This window comes from Aptenodytes patagonicus, chromosome 14, assembly GCF_965638725.1.
Source record: "Aptenodytes patagonicus chromosome 14, bAptPat1.pri.cur, whole genome shotgun sequence".
Classification (NCBI taxonomy): Eukaryota; Metazoa; Chordata; class Aves; order Sphenisciformes; family Spheniscidae; genus Aptenodytes; species Aptenodytes patagonicus.
Genome location: NC_134962.1, coordinates 1,023,222 through 1,040,143, shown reverse-complemented (window position 1 = coordinate 1,040,143; position 16,922 = coordinate 1,023,222). Strand labels below are relative to the sequence as shown.

The 16,922-nt window shown below is 48.4% G+C and overlaps 1 protein-coding gene across 1 annotated transcript in view; it reads right to left on the bottom strand.

Annotated features, from left to right (window-relative positions):
- Window positions 1–16,922, bottom strand: part of NOL4L (nucleolar protein 4 like) — a 65,291-nt gene that overhangs the window by 30,742 nt on the left and 17,627 nt on the right. The window contains exons 2-4 of the mRNA XM_076351724.1: window positions 15,638–15,793; window positions 11,771–11,882; window positions 7,286–7,395 (exon numbers count right to left, since the gene is read on the bottom strand). Of these exons, the coding sequence (XP_076207839.1) occupies window positions 7,286–7,395; window positions 11,771–11,882; window positions 15,638–15,793 (378 nt within the window). The remainder of the gene's footprint in view (window positions 1–7,285; window positions 7,396–11,770; window positions 11,883–15,637; window positions 15,794–16,922) is intronic.

Below are 16,922 nucleotides of genomic sequence, written 5' to 3'. Positions count from 1 at the left end.
CATCTTTGTGAGTAAAACTGACTCCTCAGAGATACACACACTCCCTTGGCACACACAAGGCTCATGATGTGCGTCTTAGGAGTCTGTGCAACCAGGCAAGGTGCAAGCCTGCCTGCGCAGGTTTAACAGCAGCGGAAACAAAAGCAAGTACACGATTCAAGGTTAAAAAGCTGAACCACACAGCTTCATCTTCTATAATAACGGAAATCATTAATAATAGTTCGCGCTCTCAAAGTAGTTGCCATCCAAGCTCTTGAAGAGCTTTATTAGTGAGCGAGACCTCAGAAGTCTCTCTAAGGTATTACCCCTTTTTAAAGGGAGAAGGCAATTAAGAAACAGCCATTTGTGTGACTTGATCAAAGTCAACATACAGCACGTCAGCACCCGAGCTTGGGAGACGGTGCAGAAAACCTCACCGTGCAAAGCTGCTTTCCACAGTACAGGATAAATTTAACTGGATCCATGAGACTATTCCATGGATGTTAAATGCTTTCATTCAGCGTGCGGTATGGGTCTTTACATTTTCCCCTGGGAATGTTTCCTAGCCCCACTTTACAGGACCTGAACCAGAACTTTGTTTCCAGTTCTACTGGGAACAGCTGCCTTTGACGCTGGTTACTGCACAGGGAATGGGCAGCATCTCTCCTCACCAAATACGGGAGGTACTTGGAAGAAATGATGAATTAAAGATAATGTGGTTTCTGGCCCCACTCATTCAGTGTTCCCAGAAACAGGCTAAAGCAGCTCAGCTTTAGTAGGCTACTCGGACTGCACCGCGGGATAACGTGCACCGGGGGTAGGTGTGCGTGGTGGAGTGCAATCAGTCCTGATTACCCTTGGGTGGATCAGCCCCAGTGCAAAAGAGCCTTGCTGCAGAGCGAGCAGGGAACCCACACGGGCTTTGTGTCGGCCAGCCAGCACGGGACCCGATAGCCACGTCCGTGCAGTGCTGAGCTCCGTGGAGTCACTGTCACTGGCACAGGGGACTCCACGCTCCCCAGCCAAGTGCCACCGACCCGTCCTTCCTCCCAGGCACTTCTACTGCCCCATCACTAGCACGACAACCACAGCTCCACCGAGAGTGAGATAAACTTCTAAACATTCCCCAGCCACTTCTCCAGGACCTTAGCCAAGCTGCACAACATCACAGGGAAGGGAACAGAGAGTGGGAAAGGCACCAGCTTCTCTCCAGCGGTGCACAGCTACCAATGAGGAAAACCGACCGGACCAGTCTCACGCAGCAACTAAATACACCCGAGCAGTTCAGGAGCATGAATTGTGCCTAGCATCACTGGAATCGGGCAATGCCACCTCCTTTCTTACAGAAAATAACGCGATTTTCCCCAAAACTGCAAAGAGCCAGGACCTTGGCATCACATCTCATATGAAGATGAAAGCTGCAGTGGCAGGATTTACCCCAGCCAGCCCAAGTCAGGGTCTCAAATTGTTTGCTTGCATTGAGCGTTGCATCAAACAAACACAAAGCTCACTTGTAATGCAGCTATGCGGGGAAAAATACTGAAAGATCTACATGAGAAATACAAGCTCTTAAGTTTTTACTAGCTGGGAACGTCAGAGTTAATTCCAATATCAAAAATGAGTTGACCTTTACTGAAAGCAAGCCATTCACACGAGTCTGAAACCAGGCTAAACGGTTTGATCACCTGACCTCCTGCATTTCATAAGCCATTAAGGCCAAGGATGAAAGTTTTGCTAAACTATCTTTGCTAGTAAAGAACGCTGTTATGACGGCCAGATCTGCCTCCCTGGCTTTTGCCTGGACAAAATCTGTCATTTAGGGCAGAATTTCAATTTATCAGGCAAAGCCCGCTTCTGCCAGCAGAAGCTGCATCTCCACTAGAGGGCTTTGCTGATGCAGATCTACAAGCAAGCCTTTATCGTGTAGATTAAATCTGTATTTCAAACAGCTATGGTCACGGTGCCTCACTGTGGGTACAGCCAACATTTCCTTTTCTTCTGTGTGTAAGGGTGCATTTAGGGAACTTCTCTAGTGCTCCAAAATGTCTTAAAAATTAACATCAGGGAACAAAGATCTTCCCAAGCCAAGGAAAGGCCTCTTGAATGAGAGTTATCTCATCAAGTTGATTTAGAGGTATTTATTCCTGAAGATGTTTAACACCGTCTTTAATGGACTGGGAAGTACCTTATCATCCTCATGTGATGCAAACGCATCATCCCACTTCCTTCCAAATACCAACTGCATGCTTCTGCCTTCTCGGCACATCTATGAACACATACAGTGTTTCTTTGGGATCCCTTCACTAAGCACTCGAACAGACAAACCCAGGTCCCGGATCTCGCACAGCAGCTGCCAGCTCTGCCAGATTTGGTTCTGGTCTCTGGACTATGTGAAATGAGATGTCTGCAATTCTCACCAGTGAACTGAAAGACTGAAAATGAAAATCTAGCGTGCCCTCTTCTGCAGCCACTCGCTCCCCTCCCTGCCTCTGCTGCCTCCCCCGTGCCAGTTCTGCACCCCCAGGATTAGCATGGAGACGGATCCGAAGCAGAAGGAAGCAAGCAAGCTGCCAGGGGAAGATGCTCTTAGCTGTTCTGGTAATATCGGAGCCTTCTGAGATGCTGAAGTTAGCAAACACAGCAACGTGTGGACCAGGGAGAAGGCAGAGTGGAAGGAGGAGGACTTAACATTGCAAACCAGCCTCTGGTCACAAGGCTCCGTGAGCTCCCAAATCCCACAGAGGAGGCTCGACCCTCACCAGCATTAGAGGAAGCCAACTCCCTGTACATCCGTGGGATTTGAACCCCTGCGTCCCCCCTTCCAGGATTACCCTGCTGTTTGGGTTAAAGCATCGCTTGAAATCGTGTTTTGAAAACCACTTCACATCCACGCACCGTCACACGCTCCAGGTTTACAGGGAAATTACTGGACAGATGGAGTGTGTGACGGTGCAGGACAAGGCTCTGTCCCTCTCAAACACTTACAGGTCAGTGTAGCAAAGCCATAGCAACAAGAAAAGCGCTCGTGTTATTTCCCATCCAAGAGCAGCTCCTGCCATTCACTGATTGCATGACCCTCTGTCAGCAGTCATTGAAGCAACCTTTGAAAATGTTTCTGTATCGTTTAAACCTGGTTACTCGGCCCTGGACTGCGTCTGCCAAGGTAGCAGCAACATCTCCAGAGCAGAGAGCGAGTTTGGCATTTCATGGATTTCCTCTTTTAAAATCTTCATATTCCACCGGCCAGCAGTGGAAATCATGCCCAACAGTGTGGCATGAAAAATAAATCCAAGGCTGAGTTTCAATAAGACAGGAAAGATTGTCTGGAAAATGACTGCAATAAACTCGAATAACCAATCATTTAACAATGCTAGTATTTATCATTTGAAAATGAGGTGGAAGGATCATTATAGATAAATATCAAATATCTTCATTCCTTTTTGCTGCTAGATTGGGAAGGTCAGAAGTTCAGAGACGCTTTAATGCCTCAGTAGATACCCTGAAATGTGGCTAATTCGGCACTCGGTGGAAAGGGTAAGGGGCCTGATTTTTGTCACACGTGTGAGAATTGGTATAAAATGGGAATGAAGGAAGACTCACACACCAGAAGCTCCTGCATGTTCTAGTGAACCAAATTTACGCAATGTGGGTCACATTTGTTTTCCGTCATGCCAGAATAAATGTACTGACTCCAAGAAATACATTGAAATATATTCTGCAGGAACTCTTCATTTTGTGAGCAACCATGTAAAGAGCTCCTCTCCTGACTGTTTTTTGTCCCTAAGCGGAGATAAAATGCCTTCTCTAAGGTTCTTCTGGCTGTGCTTCCTTGTGGAGACACTGCTGCCCTAATACTGACGTGCCTAACAGCACTAATAAATTACAGTTACATGCACACTTTTTTTTCCTGAATAATGAAGTTAAAAGGCCACTTTGGCATAAATTCATTCATTGTTACTCCAAGTGAAGCAAGTTCCTCCTGGTGCTGCTGCATACAAATAATTGCTTTTGGCAAAAGCCAAGTTGAACACAAGTCCGTTGCTTAATTTATTTCTATTATCCCCATCAAATGTTAGTGAGTGCAAGGCAGTAAGGTGGCATGGCAGCAAAGCCAAACTAGAGGGACCAATACCGTTTTGTAAATGTGGATATATGAAAACCATGCAGCATATATTTGTGTAGTGCAAACAAATTTTAAAAGCTGGTTGTATTTTCTTCCTGTTTTCCATTTGTAGCAAAGTCAGGATTATTTCTATCATCTTTAGAGGACTTTTGCAGTTTGTAAACACCTGGAACCCCAACAGCTGCAACTCCCTAACCCTAAAGCTCCCTCCCTGGGGGAGGGAGAGCAGCAGCCCATGTTTCACAGCCCATGTTCCACAAAGACTGCCAGGATCCTCCAGGAAAAAAGGACGGTACTGTCGTGTTTCCAGTGCAAAGTGTGAAGAAGGAAAAAAATAGCAGGGGAATGCTTGGTGGAGGGAACTGAAGCCTAGTATTGATATTATTACACACATTTTCTTCACATAGACTTCAGCATTAGCAGCTCAGGAACAGCCAGGGCTGCATTAGGAGCGTGGCGCTTGTTTCCCCAAGGGAAGCCGGGGAGTATCCCGTTATCTCGGAACGGACGGCACCCAAGCCCCGCTGGATTTTCCCCACCGGGTCCAGCTACCTGTATCCTCTCCAGACTGTTGTTACCTCCAGATCTGATGGAAAGCTTTAATGCTTCAGGAGTCTGAGCAACAAGACTGATCTTTTGTTATTTTGCTCTCAGGAATCGGTTTCAGTAACACACTGAACGGCAAATTTTACTTCTTCCAAATAGTTTTTTCCCTTGGCTGCTACAGTTTGAAAAGCTTAGAAAGCTGCACTGCAACATACCGATGAGAGCTCAGGAAAAGAAAAACTTTAGAGGCAGGGAATAACATCAAGCCATTTGATTTATGATCTAAACCAACAACTGCTGGTTGCCTCAGCTGGTCCCTTTTTTGTTCCCGTATAACATATGCTTCTATTGCGATCTTAGCAAGCTTCAAGAGTATTCCTGTTAGCAGCACATTATATCTATCTATCTAGTGATAGCTCCAATGCAAACTGCTAAGCCGAAATTCAGGGTATACACTTCTCAAATCTCTAAATTACCAACCAAAATTGTCAAAACAAGCATCCCTAAGCATGCAGCTTCAAAACTCAAGATTCAGTACTAAAGCCTGCCAGCTTCTGGGGTATTTTTTATTATGAAAATAAGATCAAACCTCAAGTCCAGTTTTCTACCTGTAGAAACAGGGTACAGGAGTTTAATGAAGCTTCATAACACACTTCTCTTGAACAGAGCTTTGGAGCCAAGAGGAATTGGTAGAAAATGTATAAATGGTAACTAGACAAACCTCTTAGACCGTCCCTTTGTATACATCAAACTTAACTTGAAAGAACCGCCTCAAATGCTGAAAAGCACGGTTAGCCTTCATGGCCCACTGAGTCCTTAACCTTGGTGAAGAACAGGTTGGTAGTCACTGGTACGGACAAGGGTAGGGTCTGCAATCTCAACGCCTCTCTGCTAGGAGTTGCACCGAGACCCAGCAAACACTTTGCACAAGCCAAAGGCAGTTGGAATATGTCAGCTTTCGATCCTATTTATCCAAAAGTGGTCTTGAAGCAGCCATCAGATGCCACAAAGCAGCGCATCCATCCACTCCATGTCCCCAGCCCAGACCAGCCCAGACCAGCTCAGCCCAAATGAGCCCAGCTCAGCTCAGTTCAGCTCAGCCCAGCCCAGCCCAGCTCAGCCCAGCCCAACCCAGCCCAGCTCAGCTCAGCTCAGCTCAGCCCAGCCCAGCCCAGCTCAGCCCAGCCCAACCCAGCCCAACCCAGCCCAACCCAGCCCAGCTCAGCTCAGCTCAGCCCAGCCCAGCTCAGCCCAGCCCAACCCAGCCCAGCTCAATCCAGCCCAGCTCAGCTCAGCCTAGCCCAGCCCAGCCCAGCTCAGCTCAGCCCAGCCCAGCCCAACTCAGCCCAGCCCAGCCCAGCCCAGCTCAGCCCAGCCCAGCCCAGCCCAGCCCAGCCCAGTCCAGCCCAGCCCAGCCCAGCCGCCCCCGGAGCTGTCCATAGTTCTACCGCCTGACCCAGCCCGAGCGCAAAACCTGGCACATCGCAGCCTTTCACGTTTCAAAAGCTGTAACATAACCCATTGCAAACAAAACCTTAAACCCGCTCAAGCGTCCAACATGCACAAAGGAAAAAAGCTCCAAAACACAGAAGTGCTTCCTGTCAGATGCCATTTTGTCCTCCAGCAAGAAGGCTTCACTGCTGAAGCGATGGTGGAGCTCTGTATCTCTTCAGCTCCTGACAGCAAACCCACATCTGGCGTTTTACACACTGGCAATGGATGCTCTAACCAATGTCCCGTTAGGGTGCCGCTAGGTAAGAGTACCCGCTGGGCACAACTTCACAGTTCAAGCTATCAGCAACGTTTTCCACCTCTGCACAATGCAAACTCTTTCACTTCTTGCGACTGGCAGTAATGTATGAGATCAGATTCAGGTTTCAGTGTGCTGGAAAGAAAATCCAGCACTGGCTTCCAGTGCAGATTGTGGGGAGCAAGTAAAACATACTTTTCTTTTTATAGACTGTTTCCATGGTGCACAGAGGTTCCCATAGCTAATTCTGCAGCTGCAGAACTTCAGAAAATTGCACAGCCTGGGTGTAATGTTGTGGCAGTCTGCCCCATCCATTCCCAAATCAAAATCCAGTGGCTTAACACTCTCATCAAACAACTGAGCCTTCTCCCACTTTGACACGAGAGCGGAGTGGCTGCAGTGGAAATTCCTCAAGTTGCCGATCAGTTTAAGAGAGCACCTGAGCAAACGAAGCAGGGTCTGGGTTTCAGCCTCTGTCTGCTAAAGCTCCCAGGCAATTAGGAGGAGGTAAAGAAACAAATTCCTATTTGCCATATTTATTTTTAAGACAATTTCTTAGAAGAACTGTAGGTCTAAAGAACAAGCAGACTGTTATAAGCAATAACTGCATCAACTCCATCTCTGCTCCTCTCCACTGACACGGTGCTGAAGTAGCCCTGTTTGCTTTCCCTGAGACAGAAGATCAGAGGCGCGCTGCCCTCCCAGCTTCCATGCACCGACACTCACTGTACTCGGTCAGAGCCTGACCCACCTGGACAAACCGGCCATTTCCGAAAGCATCCTCCAAAAATCGATGTGCCACGCACCAGTCACCCCCTTCACCCCTTCAGCACGGGCAGAAACCCGCTCTGCACCTCGCACTGCCCTGCGCCCGGAGCGCGACTCACCTGTTCCTGTGAATTCATTACCCGCAGCTTCATTTGCTTCAGATAAGTAGAGGTGAGGGGCATGTTGTAGTCAATGATCCCAGAAACCAAAGAGGAAGGTGGTTCGCTCTCTGAAGAACAGAGGAAAAACTTTATTTAGATACAGGGATGTGGAAGCACAAACCTATGATGTGTTCTCATAATCGTTAAACATAGGTATTTAGAAGCACTTCAAATCCCTAGCGAGAGCTGGTGCCCGCTGAGCTAAGGTTCCTATAAGAACATGACCCCACCAAGAACATAATTACAGAACAGATGTTGTTTTGCAAAAAAAAAAAGCATTGCTGTCACCTGCAGAAAAGACCACACATAATATATAATTTTTCAGTCTACCAAACTAGAGTGTAGCAGAGGAAGAAACCGAGTCTTGCCGATGCCTCAGAAGCACTTCCATGCAAATGGGATTTATGCAGAGGTTGATGAACAGGACTATATTTGCAGCTTGCTTTAGCATTGCAAAGTCTTGCCAATTTTGCTGGGATTCCCTCAGGTAGGAGTTAACGTTAAGGCAACTTATTAAGTATTTCTATCTGGTGATGAAGATTATTTTTAACACCCTCATTAAAACACAAACTTAATTTTAAAAATCTTTAATTTAAATTGTTCCTGTTGATTCCTCTGGCTGCATCATATTGAGCTCTAGAGATCACTCTAGTTTCAGACCGCTCCTCCAGATCATTTTGTCTAGCCAGACCAGAAAAGTCCCCATAAAACAAATTCTCAATGATTTTTCTGAATTCTCAAATATTTGTCAGCTCTGCCATCACCTGGAAAGTGAGCTTAAGCAACAATGGACGGGGAAGAAGGATTTCCAGGAGCTGAAGGTGAACCGATGGTGGGAGGTTTGCATTCCTGTCTCTGCACCTCCCTGGCTGGCTTGCATTTTCTGGGGTCACTGGTTTCACAGGCACCTCTGACACAGCCCCTTGAAAAAAGAGCCTTCACAAAATGTTTTACAGCACCTTAGAAAACCCATCAACCCAAACATAATGGGCCTGCTTTTCAGAAATGCTGAATATCAAAAAATCCCAGTGAAACTCAGCAGACCTGAAGATGCTTCACACCTCCGGAAATATCAGATCTATCATGTCTGATTAAGAAATGACCTGACCCCAAAACTATCTGTAACTGACTTAAACGTCACATAGGTTTTGCAAATCCTCTGTATCAACAGCCTACTTAGGGTCCATGGAAATACAATGATTTTTTCCCAGGTCCGTCCAATTCATCCCCAGGCAGCTGAAGCATTCCTGCCTGTGGATGCGGTAAAAGGTGGCCAGAGCTACTCAGGCCATCACCTCCCTCAAATATGAAGGTGCAAAGCTTTTAGGAACCTTGTAAACTAATTCCTCCCTTCTTTTCTCATGACTGTATATCACTGGTCTCTGTCATGCTTCGACCTATAGATTAATTAAGAGCACTTCTATGCCTCTATATATTAAGCACCCAAAATAACCCATTATTCTACTGTGCAAGGTTGTTATCTTGTGATAAAAAGATGCTAAAATCCCAGTGCAAGGGGTGCTTCTCGCAGTCCGGTTCTGCAGTGAAAGGAGAAACAGCTCCCAGGAACAAAATCCGCCACCTACCCAGGTTGGCTGGAGTCATCAGTATCTGAGTCTTTAAGAAGAGTTTAGGAAAGCATTTGCTAAGAGTAACAAAGATAGAGCTGCTCTTTCCTTGAAGCACAGGTGTGGATGAGGTGAGTCTTTCAGTCCTCTGAGGATGATATGTCGCTCTCCTGCCCCCCCCCCCCCCCCTTAATAGTTCAGCGCTGCAGAAATGAATGAGGCTCAACAGAAGCTCAGCATCCTCACGGGGGGAGGAAGAGGGAGGTAGATGATCTTTGGTGCTTAGATTCTGCCCGAAACCATCCTGATGTAAATCTGGAATAATCCCATTAGCAGCCACAAATTTACTGTGAATTTGTGCAACTGCAACAGATAAGAGCTTGAGCCTAAGAAACCAAAAACCTTTTTTTTTAAGCTAACTGGAAAAGAAAGAAAACCTTTGTTTTAAAAGGCCTGGGGGACTCCACGGGAACAATCCTCATATCCTACGTCACAAGAGGGGGCTACTGGAATCCTTTAGCTCATTTTTCAAAAAGTTATCTGTATCACATGCCCCATGTGTTTGACACACAGATGGAACAGGCAGAATGGTTTAAAGTAAAATGGTTTCAATCCTAATTCCACTCTTGTATAACTCCACTGGAATTAGTCCTAATTTAATAACAGTGTAAAGAGACCACAGCAAAGTCCAGTGATGTTCAAAGTTTCCCATGAGCAAGACAATTTGCTTTGATGAATTATGTGGGTACCCTGCAGGGTTTGATGTCAGATACGTTTAATTAGGGATTTTTATGATCACAAATGAAATGTGTTGAGATTTGTTTAACAGACAAGAGAAGTAGGAAGAGACGGGAATGACTCAAATTTTTTCATCCTACTGAGTTAAACTTTACCTATATATGCTTGTATATGTATATGCATGTGCATACACCTAGGTAATTCTTCTATGACCCCAATGTTTTTTTAGGTGATTTGCTCCCGATAAATTCCTGAATATGTATTAGTGAAATCAGACACTCTTCCCCGGTAAAAGTTACCTTATCTAATCTACTCCATGCATTTTCACAGGTACTTAGTCACTATTTAGGTACTATTCAGAGCAGAAAGGCACTTCTGTCCTTCCATTCCTGGTGGGTAAGGAGCAGGACTTTTTATGTGCGGGATCCTTTGTTTTCCTGTTTGATTAATTTTTAAGAGAACTGGTAAGGGGGAAAGCTTTATGAAAATAACTTATAATTTATATTAAATTAGAAATTTGCTCAGGACAGCCAGATCTCAGCCCTGATCATGGTTTCCACAGCTAGGACTGCTCTGGGGAGGATACTCAGCACTTGGTGTTCTCTGAGCTGCCTCTGAGCCGGGACGGGTGCCGTGTCACTGGGGGAGGCACGGGAGACGCAGGGATGGTGGGTGGGCAAGAGGGAGCCCCTGAAGGAACAATGACCCTTTTCATCAGCTGCCTCCTGAAAAGGGATCTCGAGCTCCGGGGCAGACTGCTCGGCTAGTGCCAGGCATTTAGTAAAGTGTCCCGTTTTGGGTCAAGCCAACAGGTGATGTCCTTGTTGGCCTGACTCTCATCCCATCGCCCTTCCCGCCCACTGAGCCGACTGCTGCAGCCGCAGTACTTGGAACGTCACTGGTGATGGATGCGGCGCAACCACTGTAAAGGTCAGGTTTGCTCCCAGTGAGGCCAAAGACCAAAACTTCTCTTGACCTAATTGAAAAGAGGGATCGGGCCCTTAGCCGGCAGGGTGGCAAGTGCCGCAGTAATGGAGCTTAGGCTAATAAATGTCACAGAGGATTATTTGGGAGAGTTTCTAAAAAATATAACAAGCACTTCAGTCACTAGCTTTGGATAGCTGGCACACATAATCCACTTAAACGGAACCTCTGGGCTGTCCACAGCTCTGTTTGTAGCAGTAAACAGCCAGAAATCAGTATTTAATACTAGAAATTTTCTGTTGTTGGGTCCTTTGTTCATTTAATTCTGCTTCTCTGCTTGATAAGAGCTGCCAAATGAGCCTGTTTGCCTTAACAGTTTTGAAATAGTCTAACTCTGCAGTTTGCTTATGTTTTTTCAAAGAACCGATTTTGTTGGGTGAAACCTCTCAGAGTCAGTTTGATGCTTTGCACTTGATCATGAAAACAAGTTTGTAATTCAGAAAAAAACACAGAAACATCAACTTTAACCATTTACTCTGGAAGAAAACCTGGTCCCATCTTATGCTCTGCTTATATCTTTTAGGCCTGGGAGCTGCAGATTGGTTCCGTTTACAAAAGAACCATAATGAGCCAACCACCACAATGGCCACGCTAATTGGTTGTATACATAGGCATAATATAACTTTGATTATCAAAACACTTTCCATTATCAAAAATAGGATCATGACGTGCATATCTATTAATTACTGCAGATTACTTCTTTATCAGAAACTTCAGTTATTCAGACCTATTCAGTGTCTTTCATTACAAATTTAATAGTTTAAAGGAAAAACTTTAGGTCACGTTTTTTCAGAAATCTAAGTTTCCACCCACACACAATTATGGGTTGATTGCAGACATATCTGAAGTATTTCTGACCCAAGCTTTGTACGGTTGCACTGGGAAAGGTGGACTGAGAAGTGAAACTGCCTGCTTGCTCGGAAAGAAAGCTAGGCTGCTTCTGTTCTCTAAGCTAAAAACAGTGATGGACAAACCAGATTTAAGCAATTCTTTCAGCTTGGCTATAAAAATGCATGAAAAATAACACAGGTTAGGAAAACCATTTGGTAAAGAAGTATCCCATCGGCGGGGCAGTATCCTGACAGCTATCAGTGATACCATGCTGGTGCGAAATGCTGTGTCAGCTCTGCTGGCAGAATTCATTCACCTTTACCTTTGGGCTCCAGTCCGTTGGAGTTGAAATGCATCCTCTTCTGGCACTCAGTGCAACTCATCAGGAACCTGGTCACAGCTTCTCTCGGAAGAAAAGCATAGGTCTCTGCAATCTGGGAAAAGAACGAAGACGGCTGTATGTCCTGGGCGAGCGAGAATGCCTAACGGAGAGCCGGGCGGAGGGCGCGGGAGACCACGGGCACCCTCCCACCTCGCCGGCTCAGCCTAGCCAAGAACATCAACGACTCACAGCAACACACCGTTTCTGTCAGCCTGGTCCTGGGATCCCTGAATCCCTCCCTCCAGAGCAACTGTTGATGGAGGAACATTTTTGGAGGGTAATTGGTGTGTCAGAGAGGCACCGAGATGCAAACGAACAGACCTTTGGACTCCCTGCGTAGCCACTCCTTCCCAGAAACTCCCTTCCATTCTCCCTCGGAGTCTGGGAAGAGCGAAACTACGAATGTGTAAGAACCAAACGAGAAAGTAAGGTCTCGTCAGCTCTGTTTGCATTGTTAATTATCATCACACCAGTAACCTGAAGAATCCATTAATCTTTTGTAAGGGCAGGTCACTTTTTCCCACAATGACAATCAATTACTGTTAATACTTTGCACTTCTGTGACATATTTTATCTAGGGAATTGAAAACATTTTTACAAACAGTAATGAATTAAGTCTCCTGAACCTTTGTGGGATATTTGTATTTTACAGATGAGGAAAAGCTAAGGATAAATATTTAAAACTTGGATGCCTGAAGTTAAACACTGTATCCAGACCTAAGCACCCACAGAAGGTGCCTGGCTATCATAGAGTCCTATTATTCCAATTAATCCCTGCCGGCAGCAATTTTTCAGTGTTTCTAAAGATCAAGACTAGGTTGTTTGGAGAAGGAATGAGGCAATTTTAATGTAGATTTCTTTAAGGCTGTAAGAGACCATCAAATCATGGAGTCTGACCCTCTGTGTAGCACAAGTCAGGGAACTTCACCCAGGTTCTCCTGCAGCCCAGTAGCCTGTGGTTTGCCTAAAACATCTTCCAGGAAGACATCTGGTCTTAATTGGAAGGCATTAAGAGGTGGAGAGCCCAACTCTTACTTTGGGGTTGGTTCCTACGGTTAATCACCCATCCTGTTTGGTCTAAGTGACTTGTCCTAGCACGGCGGTTCCCAAACCAGGGGCCGTGACCCCAGCAGGGGTCACAGCACTTACAAGTGGGGTCATAAAGCAGACAGAAATTCAATTGTTTGTGCCAGTCCTCAGGGCTGCGAGCCCGGCAGAAGTGGGGCTCATAACGGGAAGCAGGGCTGCAACCAGACACCTCGCGAGCGACGGCTGGTGACGGGGGCCGAGCCAGGAGGGCAGCCCAGGATGTCCTGATCCCCCTCCTCTGGCCAGTGGGCATCACCCTCCCACCTTATTTTGTTAATAAAAATTAAAAACACCTAAATGCCAAGCATTTTTCTATCCTACAGGAAAGGGTGATGCTTAAGCTTGGAATAAAATAACAATATAGAAGAAGTGCAATGGGGCAGAGGGCAGAGGGTTTGCTTGATCATGGCTAAAGCAGCCCCGTGACCCGACGTTGCAGTGGGAGGGAAAGACATTTATCTCCACTGAGCGGCAGCAGAGCCCGAGGTTTTGCATGCACGCTAATGCCAGATGGGTGGAAAGTTCAGGCAAGGGACCTTGTCCCAGCCGTTCAAATGGAGGATGCAGTGCCTGGTCCTCATGGGATTCTCCTATTTAGCTACAGCCCCATCGAGCTCTGTTGTGACTAAGCGGCTGCCCAGCTCAGCCTTTGCCTCTGTGTGGTATTTATCAATGCACAAGCACTAGGGACTCCCACAGAAACACTGAAATTAGGGGCCTGAAAATTGCTGGTGGCAAATGTGGTATTGTGGTGCAGGCAGGGAACTGTCCCTTCATGCTGCCCGCGGGGCTGAGCCCAGTTTCCCTGCCTCTTTTGCTCCAGCAAGCCCATGGTCTCCGCTGCAAATGTTCAGCTAATTTTAGTGATACAGTTGTTATTTCTCAGCTGATTTGATGCTCTGCAGAGCAGACAGCTTCCTTGATGAGTTATCTCCCATCCAAACTCCCTTTCTGATTGCCTCCCTCCGGAGGTCACAGACAAGGGCAAACTCTCCAGTGCCTCTAATCAGAAACGGTGGGGAAAGGGAGAGGGAGAGAAACAGCAGGGGACACTGAAGCCTCCCGAGCTGACTGCCCAGCAGCGTCCCTTTGTGCACCCGAGCCACGGCGCGGGGTGCGCTATGCAGCATTTCACCTTCCAGACCCGGCTGCAAAGGCGCTCCAGGGAGACAGGGCATGAGCAAGGCCAGCCAGCCCAGCCAGCAGCGTCCTGCCAGGTCAGGAGGGGATACACACTGCTAATGTGATGATCTCAGCTCAAGAGGGAGACGGAGGGGTGGAGCGTGAAGCTCTCTGACTGCTGCGAGCAGGCCTGGCAAAACAGACGGATCCAGCCTGCTCCCCCGAGGCTGTGCAGGGCACAGATTAGTCCTCCAGAGAGCTGAATTGAAGGAATTAGGGGAGGGTCGGAGTGGTCTGCTGGGGAAATGAGTGGAAAGTTTTTAAATTGTGGTCATGCTGCTGGGGCTGCCCCCCCCCGACTATAAAGAGGTCGCCTGCCCCTGGCCAGGGAGGGTCAGCGTGTGCCCCGGCCCCGTGCTCTGCCGCAGGGGCTGGAGTTGAGCATGCAGGGCACGGAGCGATGCCACGAGCGGTGAGCACAGAGCCCTGCTCCCCGGGGGCTCCCACCGCACAAGGGGGGCTGCAGGGCACTGGGCTGCCCCTCCGGCACCAGTGCGCAGAGCTACTGATGGGCTGGGGACATAGGCAGGCAGGACAGGCAGGACAGACTCCACCCCTGAGCCGGCTCCAGCAGCACACTGAGCCCAGCGTAATCTCAGGCATCATCGCAGAGACCAGGGCAGCCTGCACAGACCTCTCCAAGATGATGTATACACCAGAGACACGAGCTGCCAGCCAGCCACTTCTGTCTCTAAGCGACCTGGTCCTCAGGGCTGTGCGATTCAAGGGAGTAGCTCGGTTTTGGACAGTAAATTCAGCTCTTCTTGTAAGAGCGAGAGCCCAAATGTTTGCATCGAAGGGCTGTGCAGAGTCAGGAGAAACAGCAAGCTCCCTGGAGAAGCACACTTCAAGCTAAATTATTCCTGACCTAACTAGAGTGGTTTCAGGATGGATAGAGCTGGTTCTCACATCCATGGAGCACCTGACGAGACTTAGCTCAGTGCCTGCCTCCATTTTGTAACAGAGGAAACCCAGGATGGGCTGGTGAGAGGATCAACTCGGCCAGGGAAGAGGGGCAGGCTCCGGCCGTGCTCCAGTCCCCTTTCCGGCTGCTCCTGCCCTTCAAGGCCCACGCGAGACATTTCCCTCCGGCCAAGGGAGACGGGGAGGCAGATGGCACGGAGCAGAGTGCACAGGGGACTGGGACAGGGGACTGGGCAAACATCCCCTCGCCCGTCAGTAATACTGAATATGTCTCTTTTTCTTTTTTTCCCCCCCAGACATGTACAGTTGTCTTTGTATGATTCACTTTGTCCTTCCTCTCCAAGCAGCCATACCGTTGTGCTGTACCGTTGTGCTGCCCCTGCAGCCCAGTTTCCCGTTGCCCGAGCACAGCTGCTCTGCCTTTAAACAGCTCCTTTCTCACGCCTCCCCGCACAGGCAAACAGGACTCTCCTTCGCCTCTGCCTCCCGCCAGCGGCTCCGCTTCTACCTGCCCTCCCATCCCCATCCCCGCGGGATGCCCGCTCCCATGGCCCCTCTTCCCCTTCGCTCCCGTCCCCTCGCTGCCCAGGGCACGCGAAGGGGGAGTCTCACCGCTCGGTAGGTTTTCTTCTGCCCGGCATGTTTGGGTGCTTTGCCCGGCTCCGACGAGCTCTCCACATGCATCGAGTATATGATGTCAAAGAAATCTTCCACCACAGCCACGCGTTTCAGAGAGATGCCCTCGGGCTCCGACAGTCCATCTGCCCCCTACAACAGTGCAGGCAAGTTGAGTTAGTGTCAGCAATGGGTGACGGGGGTGACAAGATCGGCCCGGGGCTAATGCGGTTGGAGGGGCCAGAGTCGCGGTGCTCCAGCCCTGGGCTGCTGTGGGCACGGGGGATGTGGGGGATAAATTAAACAGTGCTCCAGGGAGGATCCTGCTGTAGCCAGGGCAGTGGTGGCTGCTGCTGTTGTGCTGCTAAAGCTGCCAGTGAAATTGGGCCAGGAACAAAAACAAGGGAACAGTCCAGAGTGGAGTCACAACCAATTGAGAAATTCAATTTTCATAATTTGGGATGATTTCGCTAGGAGGGAAACAGGCAGAGGAAGCTCTTTGGACCTGCACATGGTACTAAACCATCCTGGGAAGCCCCACAACGTGGGGCACCCTCGCTCTGGCTGCAGTCCCCATGGACACGGATCAGCCGGCAAGACAAGGTTCCACTGTGATGCCAGGATACGGCCCCTAAAGGAAGGAGAAAGAATCGCCCTCCTTCCCTGCACTGACCTTTCCAAGGCACCCTCCCTCTCTCGCATACGCAGAGCAGCTGAGCGCTGGCAGCAGCAGCACAGCTCTTTGTGTGAGGATGTGCTGGAGAGCAGGAGGCAGTAATTCTGCCACACGGCAGTGGTGACAGACTGGTGGGAGTGGGAAGTGTGGGGAGCAGTGCTCCTCCGAGCTGACTGGCACCAACGGTGTCAGCTCACACTGGCAGGGTGCGCCGCGGGAAGGGGAGGCAGCCTTTGGTACCCGGCAGCTGCTAACGGCGCTCCGGCACAAAGCACCAGAGCGGGGAGTGCTAATAGGAGGTAGTCGGTGGCTGCTCTAATGGCTGGGGGTACTGAAAAAGGGCCAGGCTTTGGGAGGTCGCTTAGCTTTTTCCTTGAAAAAATGCCATTGTTGCATAGATAGCTGTCTATATATAAAAAAATACATATTATATATACATATACCACGTCCCTTTGAGGCCTGCTTTCCAAAAAGCTATGCATGGATGCCATCCAGCTGGTATACACCAGGCTGGTGAGCAGCAACCTGCACATCTAAATGACCTGCAAACTATCTTTTTCACATGCATTTACACATCTGTGAGTGCAGGCAGAGGCTGGCAGAAGT